The following is an 18873-nucleotide window of genomic DNA, read 5'->3' on the forward strand; positions in this document are numbered from 1 at the left end:
CATTTAAAGCCTTTCATTCCTACTCCTTTTTCTTTTGAAGCTGCTTTTATGCAGGAGCACCATTTGTGGAGGGGGGCACTTGCCCCCCAAGTTTTATTTCCTATCCCATAATTTTACATGCAAATTCAGAAGTCACAGATCTGCCAACTTCCTCGGACAGCATACGCCTCTCCCTCACATACTAGGGTATAAGGAGGCACATGAAGAGCTAGGTGACTCCAGGCAGTGCCCCAACCTCACCTTCCCCAGGCAGCTTTTATGGCTGCAGTTGTCTGGTGGGAAGCGGCGCTGGGATGCAGCTACAGCACATTTCCTCCTGTGCTGCCCCTGCCATGGCTCTGAGAGGCCAGGCCTGTTGGCACGTGGGGAGTTGAGCAAGTTGAGCTTTGTCTGGCCCTGCTCGGTTCCAGCTGCAGGTAGGCAGCTCGAGCCATGCATCTGGAGCCTCTGGGGAAAGAGGCCACTTGCTGTACACACAGGACCATTATACCTTAAGGAGTCTCTGAGAAACATAGCAGTCTGGCCAGCGGTGCGGTCAAGGGGCGTTTCCCTGCTTGGCTCAGTACACAGAAAGCCTGGTACTTTGCAGCCAAGCTAGCTTTGCACTTGTGGAAGCACCTCTGTCAACCCAGGCACAGGGTTCCTGGGTTCTCCAGCTGCTGTCAGGCTGGGCTCTGGGGTCTCTGGGTGAAGAGACCTATGTGGGGCTCCAATTGCTCTCATGCTCCCTATGAGCTGGCTCTCCCCATCCCTCATTCAGCAGTGTCTGTATGATGCACTTGAGGTGCCAATGCAGTATCTCCCAGGTACACCAGCTCAGTGTACTCATCCTTGGCCTCCTCGTGATGGCTAGAAACCGCTGAACCTCTCTGGTGTTGGGGAGGCTCTTGGCACCTCTTGACTTCCCAGTCTATGGCTAGGCATCACCACAACTTTCTAAGCAGGATAGTTAGGGAACTGATCCCAGCCGGCTGGCATCAGTCAGATGGGACTAGAAAGGGGGAATTAGGGATGGCTCTGAAATTGGCAGGTTGGTGTGTAACGTGGAGAGTCCCTAATATGCCCTACTCAATGAGGTGCATAAATCACCTTCCCCTAAGATTGCTACCAATATCTTTGGAAGGATGTCAGTTAAAAATTCACAGGTAGTCTAGTCTCCATATATATTGTAGGTTGTTTAAAATAACTTTGTGTACCAAACCTAATGTTAACAAATGTTTATATATACACATACAAACACATTAGCAAAGCTGTTTTTTGTTCCCATTCAGACATTCTCCATGTCATGTTGCAACTCGAAATTATAGTATTGTGAAAGAACTAGATGATACATAAACAGGACCCTCCAGCATGGAGGAGGGGCTCTAAGATCTGTTTTCTCTGGGGGCTGGGAGGGGGAGGGAGGCAGAAAAGCAGATGGATGGAGGACCCCAATCCTGGTGGGTGGTGAAGAGAGCAGAGTTTTGGGACCCCAGGGCCCTGGTACTGCAGGGAGGGGAACCCCAAGGCTGGAGAGTGGAAAAGCAAGGAGGACCCTGAGGCAGGGGAGTGATAAGGGCTGGCCTTGGCCTGGAGGTGACAGTGGAGGACCCCACCCAGTGCTGGGAGAGGGGAGAAAGGGCAGTGGAAGAGGGAGGTGTGGGGCACTGGGGGACACACCAATGGGCTACAGATGATGGAGACTACTGGCTGGCACTCAAATGTGCTAGGGTGCCCTCTGTGCTGGGGGAGGATCCTGCTGGAAAAGGAAGGGCCTGTCTGAGGCAGAAGGGAAGGGTCAGGGTCAGCCTACCCTGGCACTAGTGGTTGGGGGGCACTAGGACCCTGCAGTGGCAGGTGATGCTTGGAGCTGGTGGAGCGGAGCGGAGCGGGCTGGGGCTAGGCTGCTCGCTGCTGCTCCCACAGAGACTGAGCCCAAGGGGCTGCGGGCAAGAAAAAGAAATAAACGCTCGGGCTGGTGAGTGCAGGGTGTGGGCCCAACCCCTGCTGCTGGCAGAAGGCCCCTCACTAGGCCCCTGGGCTGCCCTGTCGTATCCCCGCCCACGTCTCCCTGAAGCATGGGGCCTCTGATGGTTGCCCTGGTCTACCCTAGGGACGTGACAGCTCTGGCTCTAGAACTTACTTTGGGGAAGTTCTAGGGCCCCTGTTATACAGGAGGTCAGTCTAGATCACAATGGTCTCTTTTGGTTTTGGAATCTATGAATCTCTCTTATCAATGTTCTGCCCCTTCAATTGTTTAGTGTCTGTCCCAATATTGTGCTGCCATCACATGCTGCAACTGGTTAAGGAAGTACTATGTACAGAGAAGAAGATGGGCTCAGTGTGGCTGATAAGGTGCAACAATATCAGTGTGCGCTTCAGAACAACAGTTCTGTTCCCAACAAACTACTTTCTTTTGCATCCGAAGAAGTGAGGTTTTTACTCACGAAAGCTTATGCCCAAATAAATCTGTTAGTCTTTAAGGTGCCACCAGACTCCTTGTTACTTTCTTTTTCTTACCTACAAATTACAGCTGGGATCACTGGATTTAGATCTGCAAGGAACTAGGAGGGTGCAGAGGGCTAGGGGAGCAGAAGAGGATTGGATTGCATTTCCCCTCTCCCAAGCAAAATATGGGAATTCTACATTCACTCAGCCAGTCAGATTCTGCAATTCTGTTTCCATGAATATGGAAGGTGAAAGACCCTCCTATGCATCAGTTAACATCCCACTACTGAAATACTTGGCTCTTTTCATCTATAGAACTCAAAGCACATTACAAAGGAAAGTAACTTTAGAGATGTGGGAAAATAGGCACTGTTCCTTCCATGGCACCATAATTCATTCTTGAAAGTAATCACCTTTTTGCTTTTGAGTCTGTACAAACTGAAGATGGGACTTAAAAGGGGAAGTAGAGCAGTACAAAAAAGGGCAGGCAAGGGAAGGGAGCAGACCGCTACCCTGAGCTCTGGCCAAGTACTACCCAGGATCTCTTGTGGCTTGAAACCTGGAAAAACAGACCTGACAGGACCTACAAAGGAGAATTTTAGGAAGCATTACTAATAAGAAATCAAATAGCCGATTAACTATGTATCTCCTCCCACATGATGGGAATTCTACATGTTATTTACTTCTCTTGAGACCATAATAATTTATTGACTCTCAGTATCAATAATTAAGGTGAAGAGTTTGTCAATATGTAAAATGAAGGGTCAACAAATCTTAAGTGACCTCCAAATTAGCCATCTACATAGTGTATATACAATTTACAGAAGATGTATTTAAAAAAAAATAAGCATTTTAACACACTATAATTGTGGAGGAACTCTCTAAAGCTGTGCATAGCATGACCGCACTTTAACGTGATTTGTGTGGTTGAGGCACAGTGCTGGAAGAGAGCTCTCTCCCAGCGCTCTAAAAAAACCACCTCCCCGAGTGGCGTAGCTCTCAGCGCTGGGTGCACTGTTTACACTGGTGCTTTACAGTGCTGAAACTTGCTGTGCTCAGGGGGTGTTTTTTCACACCCCTGAGCCAGAAAGTTGCAGCTCTGTACATTGCCAGTGTAGACGAGCCCTAAGATTCTGATCCAACTCTATTGTAGTTGGTGGGACTATGATACTTTAAGGGAAGTTAGACTGGGTCTGGGAGCAACAGAAATTAGTGGCAAAAGATACAAATGGGAGCATCAGAGAAGCAGCAGTGATATCAAGAGAAAAAAATACTGTAATAGGACATTTGGAAATAGACTTTGTTGGTGAAGAGGTGCTACCCACATAGGCCCCTCCACCAGAGGAGCACAGAGTAGTAAGAATGGGTCTGCCCGGTGAAGAGACTGCTGCTGAAATCTTTCCTTACCTCTCAAAATGCTTCTGCTACAGATGGTGTTACCCAGGGTTCTTTGAACCCAAAGCTCTTGGTAACTTTTACTCTGTGCAAGGTGGTGTCAGGAAATAAATCAGGGGAGACACGGCTGTCCGACCGATAGATGTCTGGCACAAACAGGACAACATAAAAAGCTAAACTTTACTTAGTCTCAAGCACTTACACACGTCCGCAACAGGTTAGTAAAAAACACTCCCAACCCTTGATAATTACCAAAGCTGCGTGTGGCTCTCGTGTGGCAGCCCGTCTGCCGATGGGGAACACAAGGGGGAGAGAGAGTCCAACTACCTCAAACTTTCCCCCCTTATTTATACTTTAGTAATACGACATGTCACTTAAAGAAAACTTGTTAAGCAAGCTGTTTCAACGGTCAAGCAAGAGGTTTTCTTCTGATTATTGATTAACCAGGTGTGTTTTTTCCCCCAAGTTTGCAGCCTTGAGGCCCCTAAAATGTATGTATCAGCAACTTCAACACAATTCTTATCAAGAAGGATGTGGGGGTCAAGCTGCTCTTTCTGTGACACCCAAAACCCCCTCCCTTCCTGCCTTGGTTAAGCTAAGCCTGCTGCATGGCCACTTTATAGCCTGCTGACTTGGCTGCTTTTAGCAATAAGTAATAGTAGTTTCAGGCACTTTACTGGTTTGCCAAAATCTCCCCGTACCATGGGAGTTGCAGACCTCCACAAGTAAGCTGTGTGATGGCAATTTTGTGAGGTTAGGGTATCTCATTGTTGTGCTATGAGGCTGGACTAAAATAAAACTCAAATTCAAGATCACCCATGGTAACTGGGCCAGATGCCAACTCTGTGTGTCTTTTCAGAGTGGGGGAAAAGAATACCGTCATAGAAGGAAAGGAAGCTGAGGCTAATCTGGACAATGGCTACATCAGTCATACATTCTAATTCAGGAGAGAAAGTGTGATTTTCAGCATGCTGGCTGCCATTTGTAGAATTCCTCTAAATCTATGCTAGGGTTTATTTTATACTGGAACCCACTGCTGTGGTATCTGAGCTCCACCCACAGTTGCTGTAACATGGTTTCTAGTGAGTCTCAGAGCTAGGGTGGCCAGATGTCCCATTTTTAAAAGGGACAGTCCTGTTTTTTGGGACTTCTTTTATATAGGCGCCTATTACCCCCCACCCTGTCCCATTTTTTTCACAGTTGCTATCTGGTCCCCCTACTCAGAGCAGATGTCTGCACTACAATGTAAGCCCAGGGTTAGCTGAACTTGAGTTAACAGACACTGCGTTTGTTAAGTAAAGGCTTAAGTGTCTACACTCATTTGTTACCCCAGGCTAGGAACTGTTGAACCCTGGGTCCCAACCTAGGGCTCCAACATCTATACTGTATTATGCAAGCCCAGGTCCACCCATCCATATCCCAGACTGCTTAGTGCCCTCAAAAATATGGCCACTCTAGCCCTTTGTTTGTGGTGCAGTATGGAAAACCCAACTGTCCACCAAACTTGCCTCTGGAGAAGACAAAGGAAGTCAGCCTGTGGGATACTTTTGGTAAAATCCTAAAGTACAATTCTAATGGAGCTGCATCTTCACTGCCTGTGAAACAACAGGGTTTGAAGCCTGAGTCCCGGCTTGACTCAGGTGTGGATTCTCCATTCCTGTGGGACCAAGGGCCTGAGCCCTAGGTTAGCATGGATGGAAAGAGAGTAGGCTTCAGTTCGAACCCTGGGCTTACACTGCAGTGTAGACGTAGGCAGAGCCTTCAACTCCTCTGCCCCACTCTGGAAGTTCTGTTATGGCCTCACTACTGTTTTGCTTTCCAACTTACTGTTTCTCAGGCCATGTGCTTCAGGAGATCCCCAGGCTCTGCCCCTGCTGTTTGGGGCATGTACGGTGACCAGGTGCCCTGATTTTATAGTGACAGTCCCAATATTTGGGGCTTTTTCTTATCTAGGGACCTATTTCCCCACCCCGATTTTTCACGCTATCTGGTTACTCTCCGCAGACGCTGCCTCCCACCGGGCCTGGCCCGAGGGAGATACAACTTCCTCGCCTGAGCCGCTGGGCGGACGCTCCCACCCACCCGGGGGGCGGCGCTTCAGCCTCGCGCACGGGGAGACCGTTGGTGACTGGCAGGGCCGCGCTCACCGCCTCTTCCCTTCCCTCCCCTGCGCGCTGAGGCTTTTCCTGCCGCCAGAGGGCCCCGCGGTCGCGCCTGGTGGCGGGGATGCCGCGGGGCCATGGAGCTGGACGAGGCGTTCGGCTCGGTGGGGGAGTTCGGCCGGAGCCAGAAGCGCCTCACCGCCTTCCTGGTGCTGCTGCAGGTGGGAGGAGGCGGGGGGCGCGCAGCTGCTCAGCCCGGCCTGCCCCGGTCCCCGGCGGTGACCTGCCCTCATTCGCTGCGCGGGGGGTGGGGGAGGCAGGGTGCCAGGGGGCGGCGTGGCGCTGTGGTGCGGGGAGCGATTTCATGGGACACGAGAGGGACGGTGGCGGCTGCCTGAGGACACGCGTGGGCCGGGGAGGGGGACAGGGCGCAGGATCCTCTTGTCCTTAGCTCCGCAAACGTGTCTGTCCGCGCCGCTGGCTGCGCGTTTTAAACCCTCCGTGAGCCCCGTGCAGGGGGCGGGGGTGTCATACTGGAGCCTGAGTGGCTGCGCTGCGTCCCTCCAGCCAGCGTGAGCCGGCCCCCGCGGAGACCGAGGCGTGAGTGGATTAGCTCAGCGTGGCTGGCAGGGGAGTGGAGGGAATTTCCTCTCGCAGCCGCGGGGTTGGGTTTCTTTCTGGGTTACTGGCACGGAGGAACCCTGCTGTAATCCTAACGCTGGCCTCGGTTTATAACCTCCTGGAATGCTTGGAATAGCAAACAAACAGAAGCTCTCTCTGGCTCTCACATAATTAACGTAGAGTCCAGATTATCTGAGTAGTGTTCCCAAAAGAAATCACGTGGATACTGTACTATAAAAATAGATGTTAAATGAAATTTCTTTCAGAATAGTTTTATATCGTTAGGCAAGAAGGTTATTGAATATTAAACTAGACTGTTCCTTGGTCATACGTCCCCTGTAGTGCAAACCAGTCTTTATCCTTTTAAGCGGATGTTGTCATTGGTTATTTATCTTCTGAAGTTCCCTTGGACTTTGGAAGGCTAGGATGGCAACATTTACATGTGTTATTTTAATATAAGGTGGAAGCCTGGATGTGCATGAGTCAGTATACAAATAATCTTTGGTAGTAAATTTTATATTTCAGCCTGTGAATATGTTGATATGCACTGAGGGTTAGGAGTAATAGTACAGCAAGTCAAGAACTCCTGGGTTCTCTTCTTGTCTCTGTCAGTGACCTGCTGTATGACCTTGGGCAAGTCTCTTAAGCTCTTTACATATAACTTTTCCCTATTGTAAAATTGGGATAGTACTTAAATATGCTGTAGGATTGTGGAGAATAATTGCTACATCTTTCTATAGCTGAAGTTTACAATTGGCCTTTCAAGATTAACCCCAGGAAGATTTCCTTGTAGCTACAGTGTAACAAAAAAGCATGGATGGTGTTGGAAAAGCTGCTGATCTTTTATGGCTCCACTCACATGAGATAGATGAAGGTGTTGGAGTTTACTGATTCTAAATCTTGTGTTTTTAAAAAATCAAATGCAAAGAAAACAAACCACCAGTGTCTTTCTGATCACAAGACCACTTGTTCTTCGGGTTTTCTTCTGCAGTGATCTGAGATGGAGCTGCTAGATGGACCTTATGTTTGCTGCTCCTGGCATTTTTCATTGTCAGAGATGTGGTGGGGTATTTGGGGGCATATGTAAACTTCTCACATCAAGAAAACACTATGATTTTTCTAGATTTCATCTAGAGATAAGAGATAGCATCTTCCATGGTTTTAGATAGATGGTTTTTGGTTCTTCCAGTAGGAATGAGCCTCAAGGATGGCAGATGATTTAGGACAGGGGTGGGCAAACTTTTTGGCCCAAGGGCCACATCTGGGTATGGAAATTGTATGGTGGGCCATGAATGCACACAACATTGGGGGCTGGGGTGTGGGAGGGGTGAGGGCTCCGGCTGGGGATGTGGGCTCTCGGGTGGGGCTGGAGATGAGGGGTTGGAGGTGCAGGAGGGTGCTTCGGACTGGGACCGAGGGGTTCGAAGCACGGGAGGGGGATCGGGGCTGGGGCAGGGGGTTGAGGTGGTGGAGTGGGTCAGGGGTGCTGGCTCCAGGCGACATTTACCTCAAGCAGCTCCCAGAAGCAGCAGCATGTCCTCCCTCTGGCTCCTTTGCGGAGCCGTGACCAGGCGGCTCTGTGTGCTGACCTGTCTGCAGGTGCCACCCCTGCAGTTCTCATTGGCTGCAGTTCCCGGCCAATAGGAGCTGCGAGGGTGGCGCTTGGGGCGGGAGCAGCGTGCGGAGCCCCTTGGCTGCCCCTACGCGTAGGAGCCAGAGGGGGGGACATGCCACTACTCTGGGAGCTGCACAGAGCAGGGCAAGCCCCTGACCCCGCTCCCTGGCTGGAGTTTGAGGGCCAGATTAAAACGTCTGGAGGGCTGGATGCGGCCCCCAGGCTGTAGTTTGCTCACCCTTGATTTAGGACCTTGGTATAGATAGAATAGCTGTTACTTTGGCAGTTTGCTGGCTGCTTTTAGGGTAACCAGATCACTGACAGGATCTACCTCCTGGGGGAGCAGTCCCCTTGCCCGCCCAGTGCCCCTACTCACCAGCTCCAGGAACTGGAAGCTGGCCACCACCCCCTCCCTCCAGGCTTGCCCCGCCATTACAGCAGCAAGCCTGAGAGGGAGGAGGAATGCCACATGCATGGGGAAGAGGTGGGGCCAGGGTGGGGATTTGGGGAGGGAGCCAATGGGGGATGGAGGGGGCAGAGTCGGGGTGGGGGGGCAAGAGCCCTTCCGGGAGGGCAAAATTGCTTGTTTGTCCAGTGTCCTGACCGCACATCGGTCGGGACGCGGGACAAACAAGCAAATATCGGGACAGTCCTGATAAAATCGGGACGTCTGGTCACCCTACCTGCTTTCAGTTTGAAATCTAACATTCTCTTGCATTTGTAATTGAACAGTCTGGCATGCTTATTGTAGTATTTTGTCAGTCCTCACTGTTCTTTTCTAACTTCTTCAGAACTGATTGTCTTTGGCTCAAGAAGCACTTAAATTTTTGTTCTGCCCATAAGTCTTGGGGGCTGATGCCAGACAGCTGTCTCTAGCTCATCTGGTTTTTCAGAAGATCCAAATTCCCAATAACTTCCATTGACCTAATTATTGACTAACATTAGGTACTCATTTTTGAGAAAGTTGGGCATGGTTCATATGCAAACTGTTAAAAAAAAAAAAAAAAAGAGTGCCACTTAAAAAAGACAGAAGTGAAATATAAATACTTTAAAACTGAAGAGGTAATATTAAAATCAGTTTTTCAGTGAATAGTGTATCTTAAATGTTTCTTTAAATAAGACCTTTTAATTGAACACTTCTCTTACTTGGTTTGTTAAAATCTCAAGCATTAGGAAAAATGTATAATTTTATTTCATTCCTGAGTACAGCATACTTATTTTCTTTATTTCTAAAACTGCATCTATCATATTTATGAGTAAGCATGTGTAAACATTGTTTTCAACAACAAAATTGGCTAATCCAAATATAAACAGATCCAATCCCCAAATCAAGATGCAAGACAAGATATATTGGGCCCTGCTGGACCTGTCGGGGGAAACTAGCTCCAGAGTTGAGTTCCTACCATAGACAGTAGAGCATCAAAAAGCGGTTAAGGTTTGGGTATATATTATTTTTCACGAAAGTTGGTTTAAAGAAAAAAAAAAGTTAGAAACACAGAACTAAGATTGCACTTCTCGTACAAGGCATTCAAACTTACTGTGGATCTCCTGAGGCCTGCAGGAAGGGGAGCCTCATGAGCCTTTTGATGGAAAACTTTCTTTTTCTACTATGTAGCCCAGGGGTGGTCAAACTTACAGACCCTCTGAATTGCATACAACAATCTTCAGAAGTTTGAGAGACGGGGGACACCTGCTGAGGATTCTGCCCCATAGGGTGGCATCGGCAGCCCAGCCCCATTCGTTCCCCTGCGGGACCCGAGCGGGACGGGGGGGCTGGGGCCTGCTGCCCCCACCCCGGGGCCGCCGCGGGATAGCACCAGCTGGGCAGCAGCCCAGACGCGACTGGCCAGGGGCTGGGCGCAGCGTGCGCGCTGCTGGGTCCCCGCAGCAGGCCCCGGCTCGGGGGGTTCGGGGGCGCCAGAGCCGCAGCCGCCAAGCGCCATGGCCGCTTCCTCCCCCGCGGCAGTGGGAGCTGCAGCAGCGGCTGCTCCCGAGTCCCGCTGCCCGGGGGGGAGAACAGCCGCCGCCTGGCACCGCGGGCCGCCCCCCTCCTCTCCCTACCACCCAACTGAGTCCTGCCTGCTCGGGACCAGGCCGGACTCTTACTCACCCCGGCCCCGCGCTTCCCCTGAGTCTCCCGGGCCTTCCTCCAGCGCTTGCGGAGGAAGGGTTTTTGTTTTTTTTTGCCCCCCCCTCCCCCCTCCGCGTCCCGATATTTGACTTGGGTGATCTGGTCACCCTACTAAAGTGGCAGCTCCAGCTGTTTGCCACTGATTTTCCACGTGGAGCTAATACCTGGGAGCTGCAGGGAGGGGCCGTTGAGGTAAGGAGGGGCATGCCTGGGGGCTTAGGAGTATGACTCCAGCTGTTGGGGGGATCCTTTAAATTGTGCTCCCCCACTGTCAGCAGGCACCGGTTGTCTCTGACAGAAGCCCTTAGCCCCACCACACTGCCACTGGGCAGAATCCCCAAGCTCCCTCTCCCTCCCAGTCTGTTAGGTGGACAATGGGGGAGGGGGTTGGAGCCGTATTTTAACTGTAAAGGAGATGCATTTGCCCACCCCGATCTAACCTCCATAGTGATCAGGTTCAGTCTCTGCAAGGAGAAAAGCTAGAGGTTTCTAACTCTATTGGTTTGCTGTACTGATTTGTTGCTGGAATTGATATTCCTTAGTGATATTACTATATAAAGTGTTAGTAACTCTTGGAAACAAACTTTAATTGAATTAAATTTTGGCCTTGGGAGCTAGATCAGCTAGAAGTTCCTAGTAAAGTACGGTAGTTTATAATCTCCTTTCTGTGTTCTTGCTACAAAACAGCAAATAGGAACTTTGAAGAATTTTGAAATTTGGGGGAGGGTTGCAAAATCAAAATGTTAATAGAAACCCACTGAAAATCTTAACTATGACATGACTGCTGTCCCTCCAAAATGCACTGGCTTATGTGTTCCTGTCTAGGGACCCAAAGACAATACACTGACTGAGCTGAGCTGTTGTGATTTTGAATTAGGAGAACTACTGTAGCTCAAGTTTTAAATATTAGTTCAATGAACAGGTTAAAATATTTATGATAAACGAGGGCAAACTATCATGTAAATTGTTTATCCTAAACAATTGTTTCTCTCTTCTTTTTAGGTATATGTGGCCTGTCAGTCTATGCTTATTGTATTAGTGGGGGCTGTGCCAGAGTATCATATTGACCAGGGAGAAATTCCTGATAGCACAGAGGAGCTTGCCAGACATGTTCAGTTTGCAGATAACTTCACATCTATAGCAACTGAGGCAAGTACTTTGTTTTATGTTATTCTTAACGATTCTTTTCTGTGTTTCTGGTTTATTCCTTTATCATCAGTGCAGGATTCTCTCTTGTGAAGCCTGAAGAAGACTTAGTTAAATATGTTGCTTTCACAAATTGTAATTCTTCTGTACATGAGGGCATAGGAATTGCTGATGATAAAAAGGTCACTTGGGCCAGTCATCTCACTTTTGATCTTACCAGAACCCACATGTCTCTGCTTTATTACTATTTTCTTCAGTTTTCTTAAATCTGTAATCAGGTCTAATTGTTCAAATTATGCATACTATTATCTTTGATTTTACTTAGCATAAATTCAGTATTCTTCTGAGTGAAATGCTTTGGGTTAAATTCGCTTTATGGTCTTAATTTCATGATTTTTAGGAATTTTTTTTTCATCTTGTTGAGCCCTTCACTAAAGGGGACAACTTATTGCAACTTACACCATTTAATTACATGTTTGAAATCTTACCTCAGCCCACTATACAGTCAGTTTCCTACTGAGAATGAATTCAGCCTCTGAAGAAATACTAATGACTCAGGAAGTGCTAATGAATTGGAATGCATTTTTTGTTCTGCTTTTTATTATTCAGTGTAATAAATCTTGACTATAGCTGCATCATGTCCTCCCATAGATTTCCCTATAGGCGGATTAAAATTATTCTGAAAACTAAGTTCACACGACTCTTCTGGATTTCCCAAAATATCCATGCCATCTTGAGGGGTCGGGGTGGACTGAACCAGGGTTTGCATCCTGGGGACTGGACATAGCACTTCGCCCTCTAGTTTTATGTGTTTTGTTACATTTGTTCAAAGCTAGGTGTTCTTTGTGTTACTTCCTGGGTCCCCATCACCCAGGAAATATAGCTGCCTTAGGAACATCCCTGCCTGTATTAAACATTTTTTTGAGAGGGTTGCCTGGCTTCTAGTAGAAATGAGTTATGCTGATTGATTGCCATGGGCAATTTTCAGTTAACTTGCTAGGGAATGTGATCTAGGCCAGGGGTTTTCAAACTGTGGTACGTGAGGGAGTGTGATGTGCCATCCATTCACTTCACAACAATTTTTTAAGAATTGGTATGTGAACAGATAAAGTCTGGGAATTGCTGATCTAGAGAAACTATTAATCTGTTTCTCCTCCCTTACTGCTGTCCCAAAATCTGGCCATGTAATGTTTGTCTGGAAGGGTTTAAGGACTAGATGCAATTGGAGAAATGATGCAACATTGACTCAGATCTGTGTGACAGATTTTGTGACTGTTGTGGTAGTTTTTCAATATGTCCATCCCCTCTGAGCTTAAAAGCAGAATGATATTGAAAATGTGAGCAAAAAGAATGCAACAAGGCCAGCCCCGCCCCACCACACCTGGGAGCAAAACAGCACACTTAGGGGAAGATCAGGGAATAGAGAAGACTTGCAGCTCCTGTGAACAGAGCTGAGGAAAGGCAGGATCTCTCCCTACAACAATTGCCCAAAGGTCCCTCCCTGATAGAACCTGAGAGGGAAGCATTCTGCACCCCCTCCCCCCCCCCCGGGGGCCTTAGTTTGTTTGTGCCAATTCTCCTTGTTTTGTTTATGGACTACCCCAGCAGAGGAAAGACTTGGAACTGACCTGGCTGAGGGCCAAGCCACAGGAGTAGGCAGCCACCGTCCTGAGAAAGAGGGAGCTGTCACGCATGGCCACAAGGAGGTGCCAAGCGGTGAACTGACCCGCTGTGCATCTCCTCACTAGAGACCGCAAACTTTGGACAACTGTGGGGTGGTAGGAAGTGACCCAGGGAGGGCAGCCTTAAGCACTCCTGGCTGTCAGACTTTTGATAACCCTCACAGGGTCCTGGCCTGGAGCCTGGTGTAGTGGGAGGGCCTGCCCCCCCAACTCCCTCCGCATTTTGAAGGGCCTAAACCCTGACCATTAGACAATGCTCCCCACGAGTGAAGACCATCACAATTTTATATTCAAGCTTCGAGAAGACTACAAAAAGCACTGAAAAATAGAATAAAACAAAGGAAGACTATTTTAGAATATATGACTGATAAACTTTAACAAGTAGTCATCTTCTAATTCAAGCAGAACACTTCTTTCTTAGTTCTCTGTAAGGTAATAAGCAGATTTAACTGGGATTTGGTATCAGAATTTTTTTTTTCTAATTTTTTTAAAATTTATATATGTTAAGTAATCTTTCTATATTGGTGATCTGCAAAGCCACCACAGAGAATATGAACCTACATGAAAGAAATTCATTAATGTGGTGGTATTTTAAGAGTTTTTCCAGCAAATTAAAATGTGTATATAATATGTGTGTGTGTAAAGCAAAAGAAAAACATCATGTGGACGAGCAATAGGAATAGGAAATCTTTCTGGCAGAAATATTTGAAGATAAATATGATTCTCCAGTCTAGAATAATAAAGGACTCACAATATTCTTAATATATTTAGAGATTTTTATTAATTCAACACTAATGCAGAGCTACTTTCAGGACTAAGAAACAGAGTCTCAAAAATTTAAAAACATTAGATAAGCCTGACTTTTTGGAATGCTACTGGAATTTCAGGAGAATGTAGAAAACTTTAAAAGCATATCTATTTTTAGCATTATGATTAACTATTTTTTAATTTTTAAATAAATTGCTTATTGAAATTTGTAATGTACCTGCAATTGACTACAGATGTTTCTGTAGGTACATGTTCCATCTTCCCTAACTTTTCCTTCCCCATCTTTTTTACAATATAATAATATTAAATAAATAAAACATACCAAATTTGAACTGAGAAATAACTATTATTAATAATTATGAAAAGGAAAAGATGATTGATTGCATATCAAGTAATCCATGTTGAAAACTGAATGACTCTACAACAGTTTTGAAGAAAATCCTTGAGATTGTTCAGACTACATAGTTTTGGTGGTTCCATGTGTACTGTATTACTATATACATAACAGCCTAATGCATAATTCTTTCAGATAATGGTTGGTAGGATGACACAGAATTAATTGTATTAGATTAAAAAAACACCTGAAAGATCACCTAAATGCAAAATCTATGTCAATACAACATCAGGGTAGTTATTTAAGAGTACAGAAATCAGAAAGTTGCAAATGGTTGCAATAAGAACCATAGCTTTGTTCATTTGTATTTTGTATTCCAGTATGTGGTGGTATTTTAAATATCTTATTAGAAAATGCATTTCTAAAGTTTCCATCACGGTGGTATCTTGGCATCATTACATACATTGAAAATTATGGACATGATTCTTCTGGCCTGGTATTTGCCCTCCTCAGTATTTTGAGCCATATAAAAGTGTCTGGATATAGCTTGTTGCTCACTTGCTGGAGTTATTTTATTGTTTGGCTATTAAGGGAATTTCTTTTGAAAGAGGTGAGCCTTGCATCACAATCAGAAGGCTGCAAGAGCTGGACTCACCTTCTATGGTAATTGATTCCATTGCTGAGGTCTCTCCCTGTGAGAGATAGTGCCTTGAGGTGGCTTGTTCATGGCATTTTCAGGGCTTTGAAAACAAGATCTAGCAACTTGAACTATGCTAAGAAGTGTACTGACAGTCAGTTTGGAGCATGACAGTATATGTTCTTAGAGAGATGAGGTGGCTGAGGTAATATCTTGTATTGGAACAACTTCTGTTGATGAGAGAGAGAAGTTTTTGACCTTACACAGAGCTTTTCTTTAGGAAACTTCAGAGTATCTGTGAAGAGTTTGCTTCTGATGATGAGCTCTAATGAGCCACTTCACCTTGAATTGTCCCTTGAAATATGTGTTAACTATGTGTGCTAAACAATCTATTCCATCTTGTATTTAGTTGTGACACTTGAGGTCAGGTCTATGCTTAAAACGCAGCAGTGGTGCAGCTGCAGCGCTTCATTGAAGATGCTACTACATTGAGGGGAGACCTTCTCCCCTCAGTGTAGTAATCCACCTCCACGAGAGGCAGTAGCTATGTTGATGGGAGAAGCCCTCCCATCAACATAGCATTGCCTACAACAGATGTTAGTTTGGTAAAACTGCATTGCTCAGGAGTGTGGACGAAAAGCATCAGTGTGGACAGCGCTTCATTGGCTGGCGGTGTTCTCCCAGTAACAAAGCTACTGCCCCGCACTGGGGGTGGTTTTATTTTGTCGCTGGGAGACCCGGAAACAAAGAGCGGCTACACTGCTTACCTTACAACAGCATGGCTGCAGTGGTTCAGCCACATCATTGTAAGGTGCGCAGTGTAGACATAGCCTACGTTTCCCAGACGTTAAGAAGAGCTCTGCATAAGCCTGAAAGCTTTTCTTCACCAACAGAAATTCTTCCAATAAAAAAATCACCTCACCCACCTTCTCTCTAATATTCTGGGGCTGACATGACTCAACAACACTGCATACAGTATAAGATGTAAATCACCAAGCGGAAAACCTCAATTTATGTCATCAATTTTAATCAACTTTGCCATTTGTACTTCAGTTATTTTCTAAAGAAAGGTGCACTCTCATTGGTTGATATAACATTAAAACATGTAGATTTACAACTATATAGAGCCTTTATACTAGATTCGGTACATTTTTTTTTTTTGCTACCTAGAAGGGTACACTATAACTATATACATTTATTTAAGCAATTATATAGCTGAATAATTTTAGATTTTTGTTAATTGTACATTTTTAGTGTGTTAGAAAATGTTGAATGATAAATACTATATAATTAACATTTTGCTCATGATTTGTGCCAAGCTGCATTAGGATAGTAAATGGAATTTAATTAAATACACAAAACAGCATATAAAATTTATATTTATTAAACAAAAACAACTTTCAGTGTTTTGGATACGGAAATTCAGTGTTTTTCCATGAGCTGGAGAGTAAGTTTCTATGGTGGATGGAGTCATAAATATTCATAATTCGAGAACTAACACAATCAGACCTCAGGTAGGGAGAAGCTATAAAATAGGAGTATGAGACCACCCAGGTGGGCTAAATGGATGATCCTGATGAGATATATGATAGTGTCTCTTGGAGTCAGAGGCTGGATCCCAACACCTGTGATGACTTAGCCAGTCTCTTGCCCTTGGATCCCCCACAGGATCAAGACCTTAATACAGTACATAATGTATTGTGCCATATTTATAAACTTTGACCTCAAAAATTGGATGTTTTCCCCCGATTCTTTCTTTCTTTATATAGAAAAGCACCCTTTAACTCAAAGGTTTTGATAGAGGCTCATGGATTCAGCATATTTATTTTTATTTAAATGTAAGAGATTAAAATGAAAGCTGAATTTAATGTAAAATATGTTAAGGCCTAAACTACTTATAAACAGGTTCATTTAAAAAAAGAAAAAGTTATAATTTAAATAACAAAATCTAAAAAATCTGTTTGTTTTTGTATTTTTTCAAAAAATCATCTATTTTTACCAACCCTGCTTTGTTTAGCATGTATGCTGTGAGCCGTGAGCAATCTGTAGTTTGAGCATCACATCAAGCTATAGCATGCTGCGGAAGTCTAGCACTGAGGTGACAAACCAGGGATTTCTGTGATCAAGTCTGCCTTTGGGGAAAAAGGAGACAGTCTCCTGGGTAGTAGAAGGTGAAACAAGATGTTTCTGGCTACTGATGCTATGTCCATGAAAAGTTAAATGTCTTGCATTTTCAGACTGTCTTGACATTCACTTGGAAGATGCCATTAATGAAGATTGAGGTTGCATTTCCTAGATATTCCTCCAAGTTTAGCCCTTTTCCTTCAGCAATACCTCTGTCTTATTTGAGTTGATATACTCTTTACTGTGCATTAAATATATTATTTAGTGTGGCTGAATTAAGATTGTTTTGTGGATCTACAACTTAAATTTTCCTGACTTTTCTGTATATAAAATTATACCATTGCTCTAATAACTATATATGCTTTATTTTTTTTAAATTAAAGAAAATTAATGTAAAAAAAGAAATTAGGACATCTCTACTTACAAGACTTGCAGGACATGAGAAGAGACACAAGAGATTTCCCATCCTTCTTATTGTACTCTGTTCCCATTTAAATGGGCATCTGTCTGATTTTGAAGATGACATAAAATATGTGATGCTTAAGACACACATATGCAAATGATTATTTGGAGCATTGTGCATTGTTTAAAATCACAACTGAAAATTCATGTACAATACGCACATGACACTTTGACATTTATAACTTCATTATTTCTAAACTACGTTACATTAAACATGTTAAAAGCATTTGTTCTTACTGAGGACCAAGTCCCTGGTAAGTTCTCAAGTTTTAAAAAGAAGCTGTTTTGACTTATACATTTACACACAAGAATTGTCTGAAAACTAATTGGTGTAAACATATTTTCCCCTCTTTCTGCAAACTGTCTCAAAATGTTCTGAGAGTAAAGGTGAGAAACTACAGAAAATTAGTTTTCACCCCAAAAGTTAAATATCTGAATTAGGGATATGTAAGTGAAGATATTTTCTCTGCCATAACAAGATTTGCTATCCCATCATTTACAATGCAAGTTTTGATCCTCTGCATTTAAATTTTACTATCAAGGCAATGGCTCCTGTAGCTCAGACCCATTCTTCTTGGATAAACATGCCTGGATATAGCTTAATGTATTTTTGTACTGATGTTTCACCTACATATCAAGGACTTCATCATGTATTTCAAATCCAAAACTTTCTAGCCACAGTTTGAAATATGAGGTCCAGCTGTTAAAATGTGGTCATTATGCATTGCATTTGACATTTTGTTAATCACTTAACCAATGTTAAACTCTGTTGTCTTTCCTCAAGCAGAGCTCCAGATTTATTCAAGAGGGGCTTTACCTTCTGTAGTAAGGACTACATAATCTGTTCTCAGTGTAAACATAAAGAGCCTACTGTCAATGGGAGTTGAAGGGCTGTCAACGTTTTGCATGGTTGGCCCAATAATTTGTTACCCAGTAAATAAGATTTGGCAGTATTTTAGTTTTTCTCAGGCTTTGTACTTAACTACAGTATTTGTCATCTAGAAGTCAGTTAAACATATATCATTTATAATTACTTGATTGATTACAGATTTTTGGATTTCAAATGCATTTCTTAATGTTTTGATAGTATATTTTTACAATATAAAATAAGACTTGATCTTTGCTATTAGTTATCATATACTTTTGTTTTTCTGCTTTTGACTTTTAATTATTTCTATTTTTTTCTACATTTTGTCATGATCAGATCATTTTATGAGTTTTGCCAACTCACTTGGAAAAAATAGTGCTGAACTGTTACTATTAAATAATGTATAATATTAATTGATAATATTTAAAATATCTCTAATTTTCTTGAAATTAATGGGATGGTTATCTATATATTTTTTAGAGATCTTCCCATTTTATTTATTTTCCATATTATATACATGAGCAACAATAACTGCGTGTGTAATTTTGTTTTGCAAAAGAT

General features: G+C 44.4%; 1 protein-coding gene and 1 long non-coding RNA gene across 5 annotated transcripts in view; one reads left to right on the plus strand and one right to left on the minus strand.

Annotated features, from left to right (window-relative positions):
• LOC122174118 (uncharacterized) overlaps nucleotides 1-5844 on the minus strand; it is a 32217-nt gene extending 26373 nt beyond the window's left edge. The window contains exon 1 of the long non-coding RNA XR_006175515.2: nucleotides 4075-5844. This is a non-coding gene — a long non-coding RNA (uncharacterized LOC122174118). The remainder of the gene's footprint in view (nucleotides 1-4074) is intronic.
• Nucleotides 5845-5903: 59 nt separating this feature from the next.
• LOC101932696 (solute carrier family 22 member 15-like) overlaps nucleotides 5904-18873 on the plus strand; it is a 58525-nt gene continuing 45555 nt past the window's right edge. For 2 of the 4 annotated variants that reach the window (XM_005294325.5, XM_065551896.1), the window contains exons 1-2: nucleotides 5912-6145; nucleotides 11294-11440. In XM_005294325.5, coding sequence (XP_005294382.2) covers nucleotides 6062-6145; nucleotides 11294-11440 — 231 coding nt within the window. In that variant the 5' untranslated portion in view covers nucleotides 5912-6061. Of the gene's footprint in view, nucleotides 6146-6403; nucleotides 6525-11293; nucleotides 11441-18873 lie in introns of those variants that run through there. The other 2 variants (XM_065551894.1, XM_065551895.1) reach the window with 2 other exon arrangements.

This window comes from Chrysemys picta, chromosome 7 (assembly GCF_011386835.1).
Source record: "Chrysemys picta bellii isolate R12L10 chromosome 7, ASM1138683v2, whole genome shotgun sequence".
Classification (NCBI taxonomy): domain Eukaryota; kingdom Metazoa; phylum Chordata; order Testudines; family Emydidae; genus Chrysemys; species Chrysemys picta.